Below are 15,318 nucleotides of genomic sequence, written 5' to 3' on the forward strand. Positions count from 1 at the left end.
TTTACAACAGCCTTACCTGTAGTAAACCTGACCTCCCTGGACACCAAGCGGATGTCTACAATGGAGAACTGAGGTAACTCTAACTTGTCAACGCCTGTCACAGCGTTGTCTCCTCCTTGCCAGAAGAATACGATGTCATCTGTAGTATATCCATCTGTGTCAAGGTCGGGGCAAAATTCAGGGGAGGGGAGAGAGAGGAAAATAAAACTTGTGAAGCAACCATCAAAGTTAACCATGTTTCTAATTAAAATCTGTTGCAAGAGTATGGATAATGAGTGGATGTCGCTTTGACAAATCAAACACTTGTTTCTATCTACTGTATGTAAAGTCATTCAGAGCGAAACAACCTCAAGAAGAACTGCATCATAAAATGGTTTCATAGTGATCATCAACCCTTCAATGGTCCCACCCAGAAAAAACTATGGAAAATATATATATCAATTTAAATTCTTGGCTCCTTTGGGCACTAAGACAAAAAAAAAAAATCGCTGTTTCAACTGACCTAACAGTTTTTAAGAGCATCCGCAAAAAAAGCAGAGATGTCCATTTACAGTAAAAATGCACCTTTAACATCTGCATGATTTCTTCTCTGTTAAAGTGAAATAAAATACATTTTTAGTTACGCATCTTTTCATGGAAAAGATCAATGTGTAACTCTCGAGAAATAAAACATTTTACATATGACATAACGTAAAATATAAAATAAACACGTGGCTTTCTATGAACCATCACTGACTTGTTTTCCCATTAGTATTTCCTATACACTTCAATCTACCCTTTGGGCAGGAGATGCACAGCACCCAGTAATCAGAGGGAGATCACCGACTAACATAATAATAATAATAATAAGATAATACTCATCACACACATAATTTAAACAAATATACAATGAAATAACATCAGATTGACCAAACTTAAGTGTTACTGAAATACTGAAATACTGAAATATTGTTCACAATACTACTTTTACCATGAATGGACATCGGTAATACAAGTCTTCAGACTTTTTGAGTAGTATTAATTTACATCATTCTGTTCTGTAAGACCTCTACAACTAAACAACATTTTTAAAAAGAAAATATTTTTCTGCTGCTGACTCCATACTAGGAAGCCTGGTTCTGAAAAATGCTGTGGCTGGGATTTCTTTTTGGCATGAGAACCAACACATTCATTTATAAATATAATATAATAGGCTATTTAATCAATTTATCAAATTAATTCTTGTATTTTTCAGGTAAAAGCTGGATGAGGGAATGTAGTCAGACAGTGGGAGGAGAAGGGGTTGATCTGTTTCTAATCAGCACTAAAACAAAAAACACCTCCTCCGGTCGGAAACCTTCCTGCCTGAGACTTAAATCTGTCTGTCTCTGCCTGCAATCACATGAACCACTGTCCGGACTCGTATGGAGCTATATCACTACATGAATATTTATTAACATGGTGTCCCTTGGCATGGCGCTCCCACACATTCTCAACTGGCAGCGCAATTGAAAGTGACCACAGCAGTAGATTTATGTCAATAGGCCAGTATGCATTCACTGCAGAGCAGTTTCTCAGTCCGGGAAGTGTTACTACATTTCACATTCTACTACCCCACGTCCAGACCTGGATGGCATTAAACTCACTAAGGGACCAGGATTCATTACCATTAAATCTCTCTCGGAGGTTACAGGGGAGGGAAATGTGACATTGTCCATGAAATTGAAACAACTGCCTGCCTAATCAATCAAACTGGTGGTTAATGTGCATGACTCCCACTAGTGCAGAGCATTCCACGAGCATAAACAGCATCTATTCTTGCAACTTTTTAATTCCTGGCATATCCATATTTCAGTGCCTGCTGATGTCCCCGAGGGTAAACACTCTGCACTTCTATCTTGAACAAGAACCACAAATATCCGATGTATTGAGCATGTGGGGGTGAGTGATGGAGTGGTCAATGAAAATGATCAAGCAAATACAATTTTTAATTACACCACGAGCACATTTTTCTCCTGGCTATTGATTTATCTAAATGAAAGCATTTGAGAAGAGAAAAGACATTAAACAACGTCAATTAAATGATATTGTGTGATATCATGTAAAGCCTGTGTTTTTGTCTTATTTTCTCCTACATGTGTACATATACCTGTTCAAAGATGACTTCAGGTACACATGCAGATGACAATACTCCTTTTAAGAGTCAAGCTGCCGGAAGGTTTTTCATCCCATTATGATCTTAAAGGGTAACTCCACCAATTTTATGTATAAAAGGCCAGTTTACTAGTCATGAGTCCCACTCAGTCTGTGAAAAGAGTTGGATCATGACTCCCGTGGCCCTCGGGGCAGCTTCTTAAAGTCTGAGAAAGTTTAACTATCTCGACTTGGACTTGGAAACTACAAATTTATCATGTTACAAACCGGAGGTGGGGGTTTAAAAATGTGGCATTTACCAGGCAAGGAAGGTCTCATTAAAAAAGTGCTATTGGTTGCATTATGGGAAATGAAGGATCAAGCATTTTTGTAGCTTGACCCACACTGTGGGCTAAAAGTCAGGATATCTCGGCCGCTGCAGTTTGCATCTTGGTCAGTCTTTTTTAAATCTGCATTTTCAGAGCCAACCAACTTTATTGAAGCACAATAGTATATCCCTGGAGTGCCCCTTTAACCCGCAACAGAACGAGGCATGTCCTCCCTCATGTTATAACTACATTAAAGGCGTTATGAAGGTAAATCCTGGTTTAGAATATCAAAGGTTGATATTGGAGAAAAGGTCTAAATCAAATTTAAACACCAAAAATGCACAGCAAAATGTTTAACATTATGATAGGTGAATTTAGAATTTATATAAGAATGGCTAGCGAATGCAACTTATTTGAACTTGTTTTATTTATATAAAGTCTTTCATTTAAAGACAATTTAAAGGGATTGCATGTGGAAAATTGAAAAAACTTACAGTATAAAATCCTGTATGTGGCTTTTATCCATACACTTTCATTATGAGACTGTCACTAATGCTCCTTATAAAGACAGCCAACATATTGAAAAGAAAACTGAAATCTTAGTTCTGAAAGCCTGCTGATTTTGATAATGTTCTTTGATGCTATCCAAATTCAAATAGGATCAACAAAACCCTGAGTAGCTATCGAAGAAGTGCAGAACACATCTGGAACAGAGGGGCTAACCAGTAGTTCCTGAATAACTCTGAATTAAAGGAACAGTTAGAGAGTTTTAGAATGATTATCTTATTGAACCAAATATCTGGATATCTACACACTGACCACTTCATAATGAATCATTCCTGATGAACTCAGGTGCTAAATGGCACTTAAGCAATAACTAATTATTACTTCCTTGTTATTAGTTACTAGCTATGTGTCCCATGTACAAATCATTCATTAAAATGATTGCTGTGGGTGTGAGCTAATATTAAATGATGAAGGGGTTAAGAGACATATTGAGGGTCAAGTGAGGTCCCCAATATTAATATTATCATTTTGCCTTCACCATGCATAAATCCAGAGGTGGCCCCGTCCATCTGTCACACTAAGGGAATAGTAATCAATGCACATCAGCAAGCACTGTGATTTCTTCTCTGTTCCTCAACCTCAGAGGTAAAACAGCTGACAAATTACTCCTCTAATTATCTCACTCAAATGTATTTACCAAAAAAAACGTGGTAACGTGGGATGATGTTAAGACAATGGTCACGCGGTACAGTCATGTAAGCAGTCATGCTTACTGCTTTTGAAGGTTGCTCTGAGTTCAGTGTGATGGTCTTTGTTGTGAGAGTCAAGTCAAGTCTTTGGTGTTACTCACAGCTTTCAATTTCCAGGGTGCAGTTCTGTTCGTCCAGAGGATACCTCCTCAAGTCCATCATGCAAGCAGCAGTGGTGGTTATTCTGAGAAAACAAGACAGAAACGGAACAGCGACTTAGCTGACATCATAAATATACACGAACACAGACAAGTTTATGTATTTTGTTCCCCTTAAAGGTTAAGAGGTCAGGGTGCGTGGCAGATGAGCTTTGACATGACGAACAAGGCTGCTATGTCCACCATTTACTTAACTTGCACTTTCAAAGTAATAAATTTGTGGTTGTTTGTTGAACATGAAGAACACGAGAGCCCCACAGCAGTTCAATAATCCATGGCTAGTTTATAAGCGTATAATATTGTGAGGACACTTTTCCAATATTGCATGTGTGTGGGTTTGAATGTATGTAACTGTGAAGCACATCCATGTTCCTTAACCTCTTAAAAGGCTCACGGGAGCTGGAGACATAACTTACGAAATGTTTTGGGGGAATTTGACAATTTTTCCTACTTTTCCGCACACTCTTAAATATGATTTATTTTTTTATTTCTTTGTTTCTGTGAGATGTAATCCCTTTTATGTGTATCTCAAACTGCTCAGCATCTGCGATTTTGTCAATGAACATTATTTATTGCTAGTTCCGAGATATGCATTTCTGCCAGGTAGCTTTAGAAGGTGTTTGCATAGCAGTTCGTTTATAAATCCAATAAATCCAGTAGCCCAGGAAAATAGCTTCGGCTACAAATGACACATGTAGGGGTCTTTGGCATTTAACTGAGATATTTACCGGTGCAGCACATTTGAGTAATTACATTTCTGCTGTTCATACCAGCTGCTGTGTGTTCATCACACCAGCTTTCATTCGCTTACTGCCCTCTTGTGTAAATGAAATAGAAAAATTAATTTTCAGCTCATCACCTCAGTGTCAGAAGCCACCAGCACGTTCACATGGGGAACAGTGTATGTCTCTGTGTGTATGTTAGAGCATGGTGCTAGTAATATGAAGCTTTTCACATTTTGGATACATTATTAATCATGTTTAAATCAAAGCCACCAATGCTGCTACAGTGTGTGGCTTTACATTGATGCAGTATGCAAATGTACACAACCATCTACAGTATGTAGAATTAGTAATACAGATAGATAATGAGATGTTTGCATTGGGGATATATTGCCTGAACACACAGTTTGTAAATTGGTCATGGTGGGGTGAACAGAGTGCTGTCGGTGGGTAATTGGAAAACAAAATATGTTCGTCTGAAGCTGATTGGACCAGATTAACACATGTGGGGCCTCTGGGTCAATGATGGCAGAAGGCACCAGAAGGGTAAAGAAAAGAATGCATAAACAAAACGTGTGACGGGTATATATTTACAGTATATACAGCAGGATGACCCCCGATACCCACTGTGGGGAGATAACATCATGTCTAATTACATTAACAGGAAAGGTTGCCTGGCAATCATGATTTTACAGGCAAAAAGTAAAAAAAAACCAAAAAAAAAAAAAACCTCTGTTCCTCTTCCCTGTGACACTCAACCTTAAACATGTTTGTTAATAAACTACAAGCAAAAGATTCATTATAATGAATGAGTGAATTGTTATCTTTGGCCGTACAGACATGGAATAAAGATCTTGCTTATTTATCTGTATCAATAAACTGGCCAAAAAGAAATCACAATATCTTCACATAGTTGGAATCATCAACTGTTGCATTTCAAGTTTGTATATCAACTTTACTTAACCCCAAAGAAAGCAGCCTTGATGAAGCTGGAAGTGTAATCTTTGCCAGTTAAATCCGTTAAATCAGACTTTTCTACACACCATGTGGGAATGTCGCCCTGTTAATATTTTATCATTTTTATTAAATGATCTCCAAAGTTATTGGATCATATTTTTTTTACCTTGCAGCCCACAGGTAATGTTATTAAATGATGCCTTTAAATTGAACTTGAACATGTCTCAGAGAAAATGATGGCTAGCTGGATTCACTGTAGCAAAAAGGCTGCTGTCAACTAGATGGAAACCTCCACATTCACTTTTGCCTGAGACAGCAACGTCCTTACTTTCATAACCACTAAAGATTTGGCATTTTACATTTAGCCACCATGGGGTCGGTTAGAGGGGCGGTTGGATGGGTGGAGGAGGGAAGGGGGGTGTTTGTTTACATAATAAGATACAGATTGATTTACTCAGTTGTCATGTAGTCATCTCCGTATATCATCTGTATCATGTTTGATTGTTTTAATTCTTTTAAACCCCACAGACGATGTACTTCTGGCAAAGAAATAAGCAACATTGAGCAGAGCACAGAGAAATAAAGGAAAACAGAAATATAAAATAAGAATGTGAACTATTCTAACATTGGCAGTAAATACATTTTCAGGGCCTTTAAGTCTAATGACAGTGAATTATAGAGACTTGGTATATACCAACACATTGTAACCACAGCCATTTATAAATCTACCAAGCAACCTCGGGGCCAAAAAAGGGGAGTAGAGGTAAAACAAACACATCACGAAAAGAACAAATGTGTGCCGAAGTTTCCTCTTACTGTACGCAGTGAAAAATGGAGCAAGTTAAAATATGGAGAGACCCTACAATGTGCTGCCTGAAACCTCAAGCTGCAGCGAGGTCCTGAGTCCTCTGTGATCATAAACAGGGAGACATTTCCTGTCAAGACACAGTTACTGTTCTTAAAAAGACAATACTCCAGGTAGCATAGTGAAGCATTGAAACTCTGGCAGCAGCAGCAGCTCGGGGTATTGGACAGAAATGAATTCTTTACCTCTTGGCAGAGAGAGGGGGAAAAAAAGCCCCACTACGAATAAAACTGACTTTATATGTGACAGTTAACAAGTGAGGAGAGAATCATCATTGAGTAGGCACGAGTTGGGACGGCTCACAGCAAGGGCCTGGGATTTGGAAATGTCAGCAGATGTAGGTCAGCAACTTACTGTCCCACCAGAGACGGTCAGCAGCAGCCTCAGACCTGAGCAGGCACTGCAGTCCGACACTGAGCAGTCTGTTCACTGTGTAGGTTTCAAGATGAGATGCAATATTAGTTGGTTTGTATTTGTCTTTTGGTCATTATCTCTATGACTACATAAGCAAATCACAAAGGGTTTGAGAATCATCTGTCGAAGGTGAAGGCCAAAATCACTATTAACTGTTGCAAATGCAACTTCTGTAATGCCATTATAATGCAAAACCAACTAAGAGCTTACAAAAGGCCAGCGCCTACTCTTAATTCACAATTAAAGGTGCATTTTACAGGCCTCTCTTGGCTTTTCAGGCCATGTTTGGCGCCGGCATTACATGACAACTAAAAGCAGTCTGGAGGTGGATCCCAGAGGCTCAGCGCTACAGACAGGGAGGCTTTCAGACATGTGAGCAATAGTTTTGACTCCTACACAGTCTACTCCTGTATCCGTCTCTGCGAGGTGGCTCGCTCGCCGAAGAAGATCATAGTACTACGCTGTGGTTTAATAAACAGAGCAACACAAGAGAGCAGATTCACAAGAATGGGAAGAGAGAAAACACCATCTGGCGAAAGCTTAGCTCAACAAAGCCCCTCAATGCTCTCAGGACCCGGCGCGCTACCAAACTGGATTGTCAGTTCGCTAACGATGATTCAGCCTTTCAACTCACGGGCAAGTTAGAAAAAAAGCTGCTCTATCATGCACACCGGGCTGGACACTTTCTACTGACACCGACCTCTTTTATTGATGTTTCGACCGACTTTGTTTGTTTGCAACACCTAAAACGCTCTCCTGCAGCGCTCAGCAGTCCTCACCCAGCCCCCACCCTCCTCTCCACAGTGTATCTCGAGTATACAAAAATGACCATTTAGACAAGACTAGTTTTCAAAAACAACATTAATTCTATGGAGATGTGTGGGGGCAGCTTTACAGCTTTGAACTTTGGACCTACAGTACACATGTGCCATCACTCCATCTTTTGATTCTCACAATCCATGGCCACTCCTAGGGAGAGGAAATATAGGCAGGCACATGCACATTTATGGACAATTCGCCAATCCACGTCATTGGTACACCAGTACACCAATGTAAAAATGCTCTATTACAAGAAAAAGACCTGCAATTAAACTACCACTGCAGAGAAAGTACAGACATATTATCAGCAAAATGTACATAAAGTATCAAAAGTAACAAAATGGAACCTGTCAGCGATATATTTCATATGACTTCATTAGATTGTTAATACTGATGTACTACTAATACTTTACTGTAGCTGCTCAAGGTGGACCTATTTTTAACTGCTTTATATAGTTTCGTAATTTAGTCCAATGGTTTCCAACCTTGGGGTTGGTCCCCCTCCAAAGGGTCACAAGATAAATCTGAGGGGTCATGAGGGTTGGAAAAAAGAAAAATGGAAAATTCGGCTTCACAAATTTGCATTCACTCTTTTTTTTCTTTTTTTTTTTGTGATAAATGTGGATCATTTTACCACTTTGGGAGTCGAACAAAACCACTCATTGCAAGCTTATCATATGACTTAATATGAAAAGTAACTAGTAACCACATCTGTCAAAATTGTACAATGGAAGAATTGGTACCTGGTACGCCGCAACTTCTTGCTTTGACAAGGCAAATCACTATCAGTGCATTCAAATATGGAATACTCTGCAATAAGGACGACTGCAAACTAAGTGCATCACTTAGCAGTGAGAGAGTTATACTCAGTTATAGCTATATTACTTATATTTGTATTTCTGAGTAAAACACTGAATTATTCGTAATTTTGTCACTTAAAATCACTAATACTTTAAAAAATACATACTTGATGTATTTATTAAATGATCCTGATTGCATACATGTAGGTTTTTGTTTGTAGTAAAATAAGGCAATCCTGGTGAAAAAGGGTGCAATCATGGTTTAGCCCCAGAGCAGAGACTGCAGGTACAGAGTGCACCCTTCAATGCTCAACATGAGATCAGTGGGTAAAAAAAATGAGGAGAGAAGTAGCGAGAATGTCAACTTGTACTTAAAATTAATACAACAATAGAAGTGGCCGATCAACACAAATCAACACAGCTCAGTTTTAAATCTCTGTAAGCACTCGGAGTCAAGGTAACTAAAGGCTAAAAAAAAAAAGGAACAAACACCAGTATCAGCACATTTCACAGTGAGTGGATAGGTGAGAGCGCAGCACAAGGTGTAGCAGAGTGTGTAATGTGATTGTCCACAGTTTGCATTTTACTGTGCTCCAGTGTAGCACGGGGGTTGGATTCAAACAGGCGGTCTTTAAAAGAAAATGCATTGAAGACAACAAAAACCTCAAGCGATCAAACTTGAGAGGCGCAACATTCAAATGAACTGAACCGAGAACACAACACCGGTTGTTAAAGTTGCAGCTATTCTTCTGGGGGAGAAAAAATGTCCCCACAACCCTTGGGCAAAGTCAAACATTTTAACAAAGCCATTTAATTGCATGCTTACAGGAGGCTTGTAGAGGTCCTGAAATCACCATGGCATGTAGATTATGCACTGCTTCTAATTACTGTACACTGCTGCAAAAATGGTCTGGAGGACAGATCCAAGGGCTTGACGCCATCTGCCTTTTACCATTACTGCAGTGGGTGATGACAACAGTAAACCCTGTGCAGTTTGAAGATGAGATGTTGGAGGAGCGGCTGCTGCTAGTGTCCCTAGCAACAGCCTTAGCCTCCTGCTTTATGCAGGCACAAAGCCAGCAGAGGTGCAAATGCAGGTGTAATGCCATTTTCTTTTGGCACAAGTCCATTTTACTATGCTGGTGCCTGCTTGGTACTTACGTGGCTCCAAAGGAACCTGGATGTGCTGAGCTACGTACGCTGAGTGGAGCAGCTGGGGATGTTTATTCAGATCAGGTGGCGCAGCATCATTTTGGTACATTTTGGCATGAAATTGATCCGGGTTCCACCTGCCTAATTTGGTGGAGGTACACGCATGTGACGTCTTTCATCCACACATTTAAAACAATCAAAGTTACATTTAATGAATTGATTGGTGCCGAATTAGCACAAATGGCTTATTCTTACTAATAATGTAAGAACTGCTTGCAGGATATATGAGGTCCTTCTATTTCAGTTCAGTCAGTCTCTGTAGCCATTAAACAGCAGCAGAAGGTGATTTGGTGGCGCCATGCCGCTCCAGGATTGAGCTTGTATACTGCAAGGCCCGTGTGCGATTGTCAGAGAGGAAACAACCCTTAAAGATTCATCTAGTAGGCAGATATTTGCAGCGTGGTCTTCAGCAACAGTGAGACTGCATTTTCACTATGTTGATACCTCGAGAGGAGTCATAAAAGGAAAGAGGAAAACTTTTTGCCATCACATCTCCCTTTGTGTCAGCACCAATTCAGTCATTCGGAGTTTCTGAATACTGATTATTACATTAATAATTCATTACTTCATATGATCTACGCCTTGTCACTGCCATTTTCTTTTATTCAGGGAACAAAACACATTGCCAGCTTCTTTGCCTCCATCAAACTACTTTGTTTTAATGACTTGTGTTAAGAAAAGCAGCAATCCATTCTGAGTCTGAACAAACCTCAGGACGCTCTCCTACTTTTAGCCGTCCCCAAGAGATTTGTGATGGGTCCCTCTGTGCACATTTACTGTTGACTGATTTGTCTAGTTTGTCACGGTGATCTGGGACATTTAGGTGGTGAGCATTTTGAACCTTTTTTTTAAAAGCCTTTTTGGGTCAAAGAATTTTGGATTTAATGTACCCGTCTCCTCCATTGCTATTGTTTGTCCTGAGTCACATTTAGAACTTTGTAGACTGTTACCTTTATAAATAAAGCTTTAAGGTCTGTTTATTGTTGCCAAAAATAAATCTGTCATAATTCATCCTGCCACAGGACCAAATACTAGCGGTGATCTTGTTTTTCTGCCGTCACATGTGTTAGCAGGTTATCAAAAGTTTCCCACGCTTTATAACTGCCACATGACAGATGCAAATGATAAAGTCAGCAGTTATCTAATTAAAAGTTATTGTAAGTATGTTTGGGTCTTCAGCAGTCTCTGTCCCACCCGTCAATGAAGTGTTCCTGTTTTTTCTGGTCTAATATTTAATCGGGTGTTTGTTCTTGCTCTAGATTTCTAAATACTGGTGATACCATCTATCCATTTTCTCTACGTGCCAATCCTGTTCAGGGTCACAGAGGGGTAAAGCCCATCCCAGCATGGATGAAATATTGTTCCTGTGTATCCATATTTATTTACTGAGGCTTTGTTTTCTTGCATCATTAAATCTTTCAAAAAGTAAAATGAAAACAAAACAAAACAACAAACATTAAAAATCCACCCATCCCTTCTCTATACCGTACCACCTTTCTTTTCTGGGTATCTCCCAGCATGTACTGGCAAAAGGCAGAAAACCCCCCTGGACTAGGTTTCTAGTCACACTCACATTAACACCTAGGGACAATTTGTCCAATTCACAAACTGTCTTTAGACAGCAAGAGCAAACCAGAGACATGTGGGAAATGAATCAGTTCTGCACAAATGAATGAGACTATGTCACTTAAGCTGAACAGGAGCAACTGCGGCCACATGTAACAACTAAATGCTAAATGCTAAAATGTAGACGAGTCATAAAGTCAGTGAACTGTAATATCTACCCAAAGTTTGCTAATATTAGCTAACATTAGCCACCAGAAGATACTGGTCATACCAGACCAAGTAAGGCTGTAGCAGCAAAACCCCTGAGTGTGTTGAAGTGAGTAATGGTGCCTTTTATTGCTTATGAAGTCATTATTTTAGCTGTAGGAGGAAGAATGTGAGTTATTCTTGAAAGAGTTGCATAGTATGGCTTTAATCCACATTATTTTAGCACACACTTGCAGTTATGCTCGTACAATTACCACTGATTATGTGTAATCTGATCAAGTTGTCTTAACAGTGCTGACTTTTGTGGTGCGCGTCTGGAGAAAACCAAACCAAACAGGATGGAAAAAAACAAAGAATATATTGATTAGCCACATATTAAAAGGAGAAATGCTGATGTAAACCACCTGGCCGGCCAAGAGTATATGAAAATCAATGCACATAATGAGAGATATGTGTGTGTGTGTGTGTGTGTGTGTGTGTGTGTGTATATGAGACAGAAAGCAGAGTTTCCACTGCTCTTACCTCAGCCCGTATAAGACAGTGCCATCAGGGTGCAGTCGGATCATACGGTTTTTTACTGTCACACCATGAAGAAAGGACTTTTTGTCATTAAGGAAGTAGGTGTCAGGGAGCCAAAGCTGGTCTGCTACACGGTTGTCCAGAGTCAGGTTTAGGTTCAGCTCACCATAGGCCAAACGCTTATCTCGCCAGCTCTGCTGGAAATACATTGTGATGGTGTAGTCCTGAAGAGAAGGGAAAACTTATATGAAGTCACAGACAAAAAGCTATTCAGTTGTACACAAGGTCATGAGCTACGGTAACGACTTCGCAAAAAAGAAATCTTTTTGTTTCCTGCCAGAGCCCGATAAAACCATACGTTATGTAACAAGAACAAGGTGTTGTGATCCCTCTATTCAGTGCTTTACCAAAATGTTATTTAATGAGGAAAAAACAACAGCAATAAAAGAAAGGCATCTGCTGTGAGGGCACTGCTACACCAGTTCTACGCCTTCAGATCATGAAAATTGATTAGCTTTTTTACACAATCAGAAAAACTAAAGTGTAAAAGCATTTGTAAAATAGGACATTGGCAGCAAACCAATAAATACAGCTGTGTTAGTACTCCCGTATAATGCAGTATCTAACTGCAAAAGCACTGTGGAGCAAGTGGAGATAAAATGTCTGCCAGCGAATATGTTGTTGTCCCTCTGGTCAAAGTACTGTAGTCTACAGGCAGAACCATGACAGACACACATTGGCGTCCAATGATCTTAAATGTTGTGTGTTTTAACAAAACTCATTGTAATGACTGCAAGTGATCTCAGATTATCTTTAACAGTTAAAATAGCGTCTTGTGTTCGTGCATGATGCATATTAAGACGTTGAGTAACCCTACATCCTGTTTTGTACTTAATGACACAAAGTGTTCTGTATTAATGTATCACAAAATGAATGAACACACAGTTCTTAATGAGTGCTCAGCCATACTACTCATGAACAAATCAATCAACCCTCTCAATCATATTATAATTATAAAAATGAAAAACACGCTGTTTCAAATGCAGATTTGGGGAAAAGCGTCCTGTATTAGTTTCACAAAAACACAGACAACAAACCTTTTTTTGACACTTGACTGTCGACAGAAACAGCAAGCAGTTACAAATATTTATATATTATGTTTTGTGTTTAATCATGAGAGCGTCTTTTCATACCTCTCCCTTTGTCAAATTTAAAACTCAGACAATATCTTTTGTCACTGACAATTTAATATACATTTTGATCATTAATAAAAACGTGTTCCTATGTTCCCTCTCTGAACTCGTGATTCAAAGACCTACAAGAGCGAAGATATCGCCAGCAAATCGTTTAAAACAAAGTCTGATGTTTATTTGAACAGGTTGAAAATCGTTGGATCACTCCAGAAGCAAAAGTGAGAGACAATTTAAAGAAAGAAAGAAAGAAAGAAAGAAAACAATGGAAAGAAAAGCTGCCTCAACATGTGGCAGGAGGGAGCTGCACTGTGAGTGACTGTCACGCTGAGAGACAGAATGACGTCATCACTCAGACACCGGCCATATTACCTTCTTCACTACTCAAAAGGAATATGTGCTGTCTTGCAAGTGTGGAAGGACCACACTCTGAACGAGGACTACGGTGTGAGGATGAATTGGACACATTTTTAATGGGGACAAAAACAAAAAAAGACGAAGAAGTTTGCAACTCACCATGTTTACTTCTGAGATGGAGTCGATGCTCGCTATGTTGATGCTCATTCCTACGATGACTGGAGGACCTGTGGGAGTGAGGAAAAAAACGGATGTCACTAAAAAAAGTACAATAAGGATAACATGCAACTACTGTACTGTGTTTTCATGTGCACAGTAAACTGATGGAGTCATTTATGTTAAATGAATTTGATTTATAACCTACTTTTAATCCCACTTAAGTTTTCAGAAGTCACTTAAAAGTATAATTCAGGACAAATAATAACCATTTTAATTAAAAATGTTGTATACTGTCATATTTCTGCAACCATACATCAGGTTGCAATATTCCTAGTTAAAAGAGGAACAACACAGCATGTCAAAATGTGTTTCTGCTGCTTAGAGAGAGTACGTAAAACCGCAAGTAAATATCAGTTACTCTCAGAAGCTTATGAAACGACACAGAGGAAACGCACTCATCCATGCTAATTTCTAGGCTAGCAATTCATGTAAAGGAACAGGAAGAGCAAACTGTGCCTCATTTACATGATTACAATACATGCTGTAGACATGTAAACAGCTAAGCACATAGACTCCCTTACATGTACAGTAAACACTTAGCCCACTCCAATATTCACATAACTTTAGCTTTACAAGGATTATCCATTCACAGCGCTCATGCGTCCACAGTCACTGTAACCAACGGGGGGGGGGGCTTCAGACATGCTGTGTGACTGTGTTGTATATGATCACACAGATCAGCCGAAGAACAAAATTGTCTTCATTTTATCTTTGTAGTCAGCTCTTTAAAATGAGGTTTCATCCAAACAAACTTTGGAATATTAGCATCGCACTACAACCACACCGGAGAGTGGGTGTAGTGAGTTACTTGTTTTCCTTCCTTTTATATGTTCTTTACTTGATGCCTTTTCTAGCAAGCAGCAAAATAAAGGAAACCGGCACCCACCACTCGAGAAGCGGTCACCCCAGGCAGTGGATTTTGTGAGTGAACACATTTGTCGACAGTGTTTTATTATTACAACGCCCCCCCCCCCCCCCCCCCCCCCCCCCCTCCCTCCCTCCGTGTCAGCCTTACATCGTTTCAGTGAGAATGATCAGGCCATAAAAATATGAATTGCTGACACAGAAAACAGAAACAGCAGAAGCAGTTCAGTGATTGGTTCATGTGGCAGTGCTGAATCAGTATATTCAGATAATGTTGCATGGTATTATAGTGGAAATTGCATTAGCATAAGGATCATAAAACAACACGGGAAACAGCTTTACTACAATATGTACTTCATCACGTGTGTCATTACATTCAAGATGTACAGAACCTATGACCTTCTACTTAAATGGAGGAGGGCAATGGATATGGGATTACATTACTGTTTATGCATATTTGTTCAGTCTTTGTAGACCCTAATTAATAATTATAGACCATTAATGGCCATACCATCCTGCTCTGAAGCAGCTAGAAGTTAGTTGTTTTTTCTGTGTTGGATTTGTCCTTCCACATCTGTTTAGATCACTTGTTTTCACATTTCCTCCCCCATTCCCACACAATCTTATGAGATGTCAAACATCTGTGATCTATAGTTACTGGACGTGCATGAGGCTTTTAACATATTTTTTTAAATATATGGTTCCTTTTCTGGTAATCATTTGATATAATTTGCAGGTTTTATGTTTATTTA

At 39.3% G+C, this 15,318-nt stretch overlaps 1 protein-coding gene across 1 annotated transcript in view; it reads right to left on the reverse strand.

Moving 5' to 3' along the window:
- Nucleotides 1-15,318, reverse strand: part of gabrb4 (gamma-aminobutyric acid type A receptor subunit beta4) — a 46,259-nt gene that overhangs the window by 5,181 nt on the left and 25,760 nt on the right. Inside the window, exons 2-5 of the mRNA XM_070916696.1 lie at nt 13,643-13,710; nt 11,940-12,160; nt 3,799-3,881; nt 17-154 (exon numbers count right to left, since the gene is read on the reverse strand). Coding sequence (XP_070772797.1) covers nt 17-154; nt 3,799-3,881; nt 11,940-12,160; nt 13,643-13,710 — 510 coding nt within the window. The remainder of the gene's footprint in view (nt 1-16; nt 155-3,798; nt 3,882-11,939; nt 12,161-13,642; nt 13,711-15,318) is intronic.

The sequence above is a fragment of the Enoplosus armatus genome, chromosome 13, assembly GCF_043641665.1.
Source record: "Enoplosus armatus isolate fEnoArm2 chromosome 13, fEnoArm2.hap1, whole genome shotgun sequence".
NCBI lineage: Eukaryota > Metazoa > Chordata > Actinopteri > Centrarchiformes > Enoplosidae > Enoplosus > Enoplosus armatus.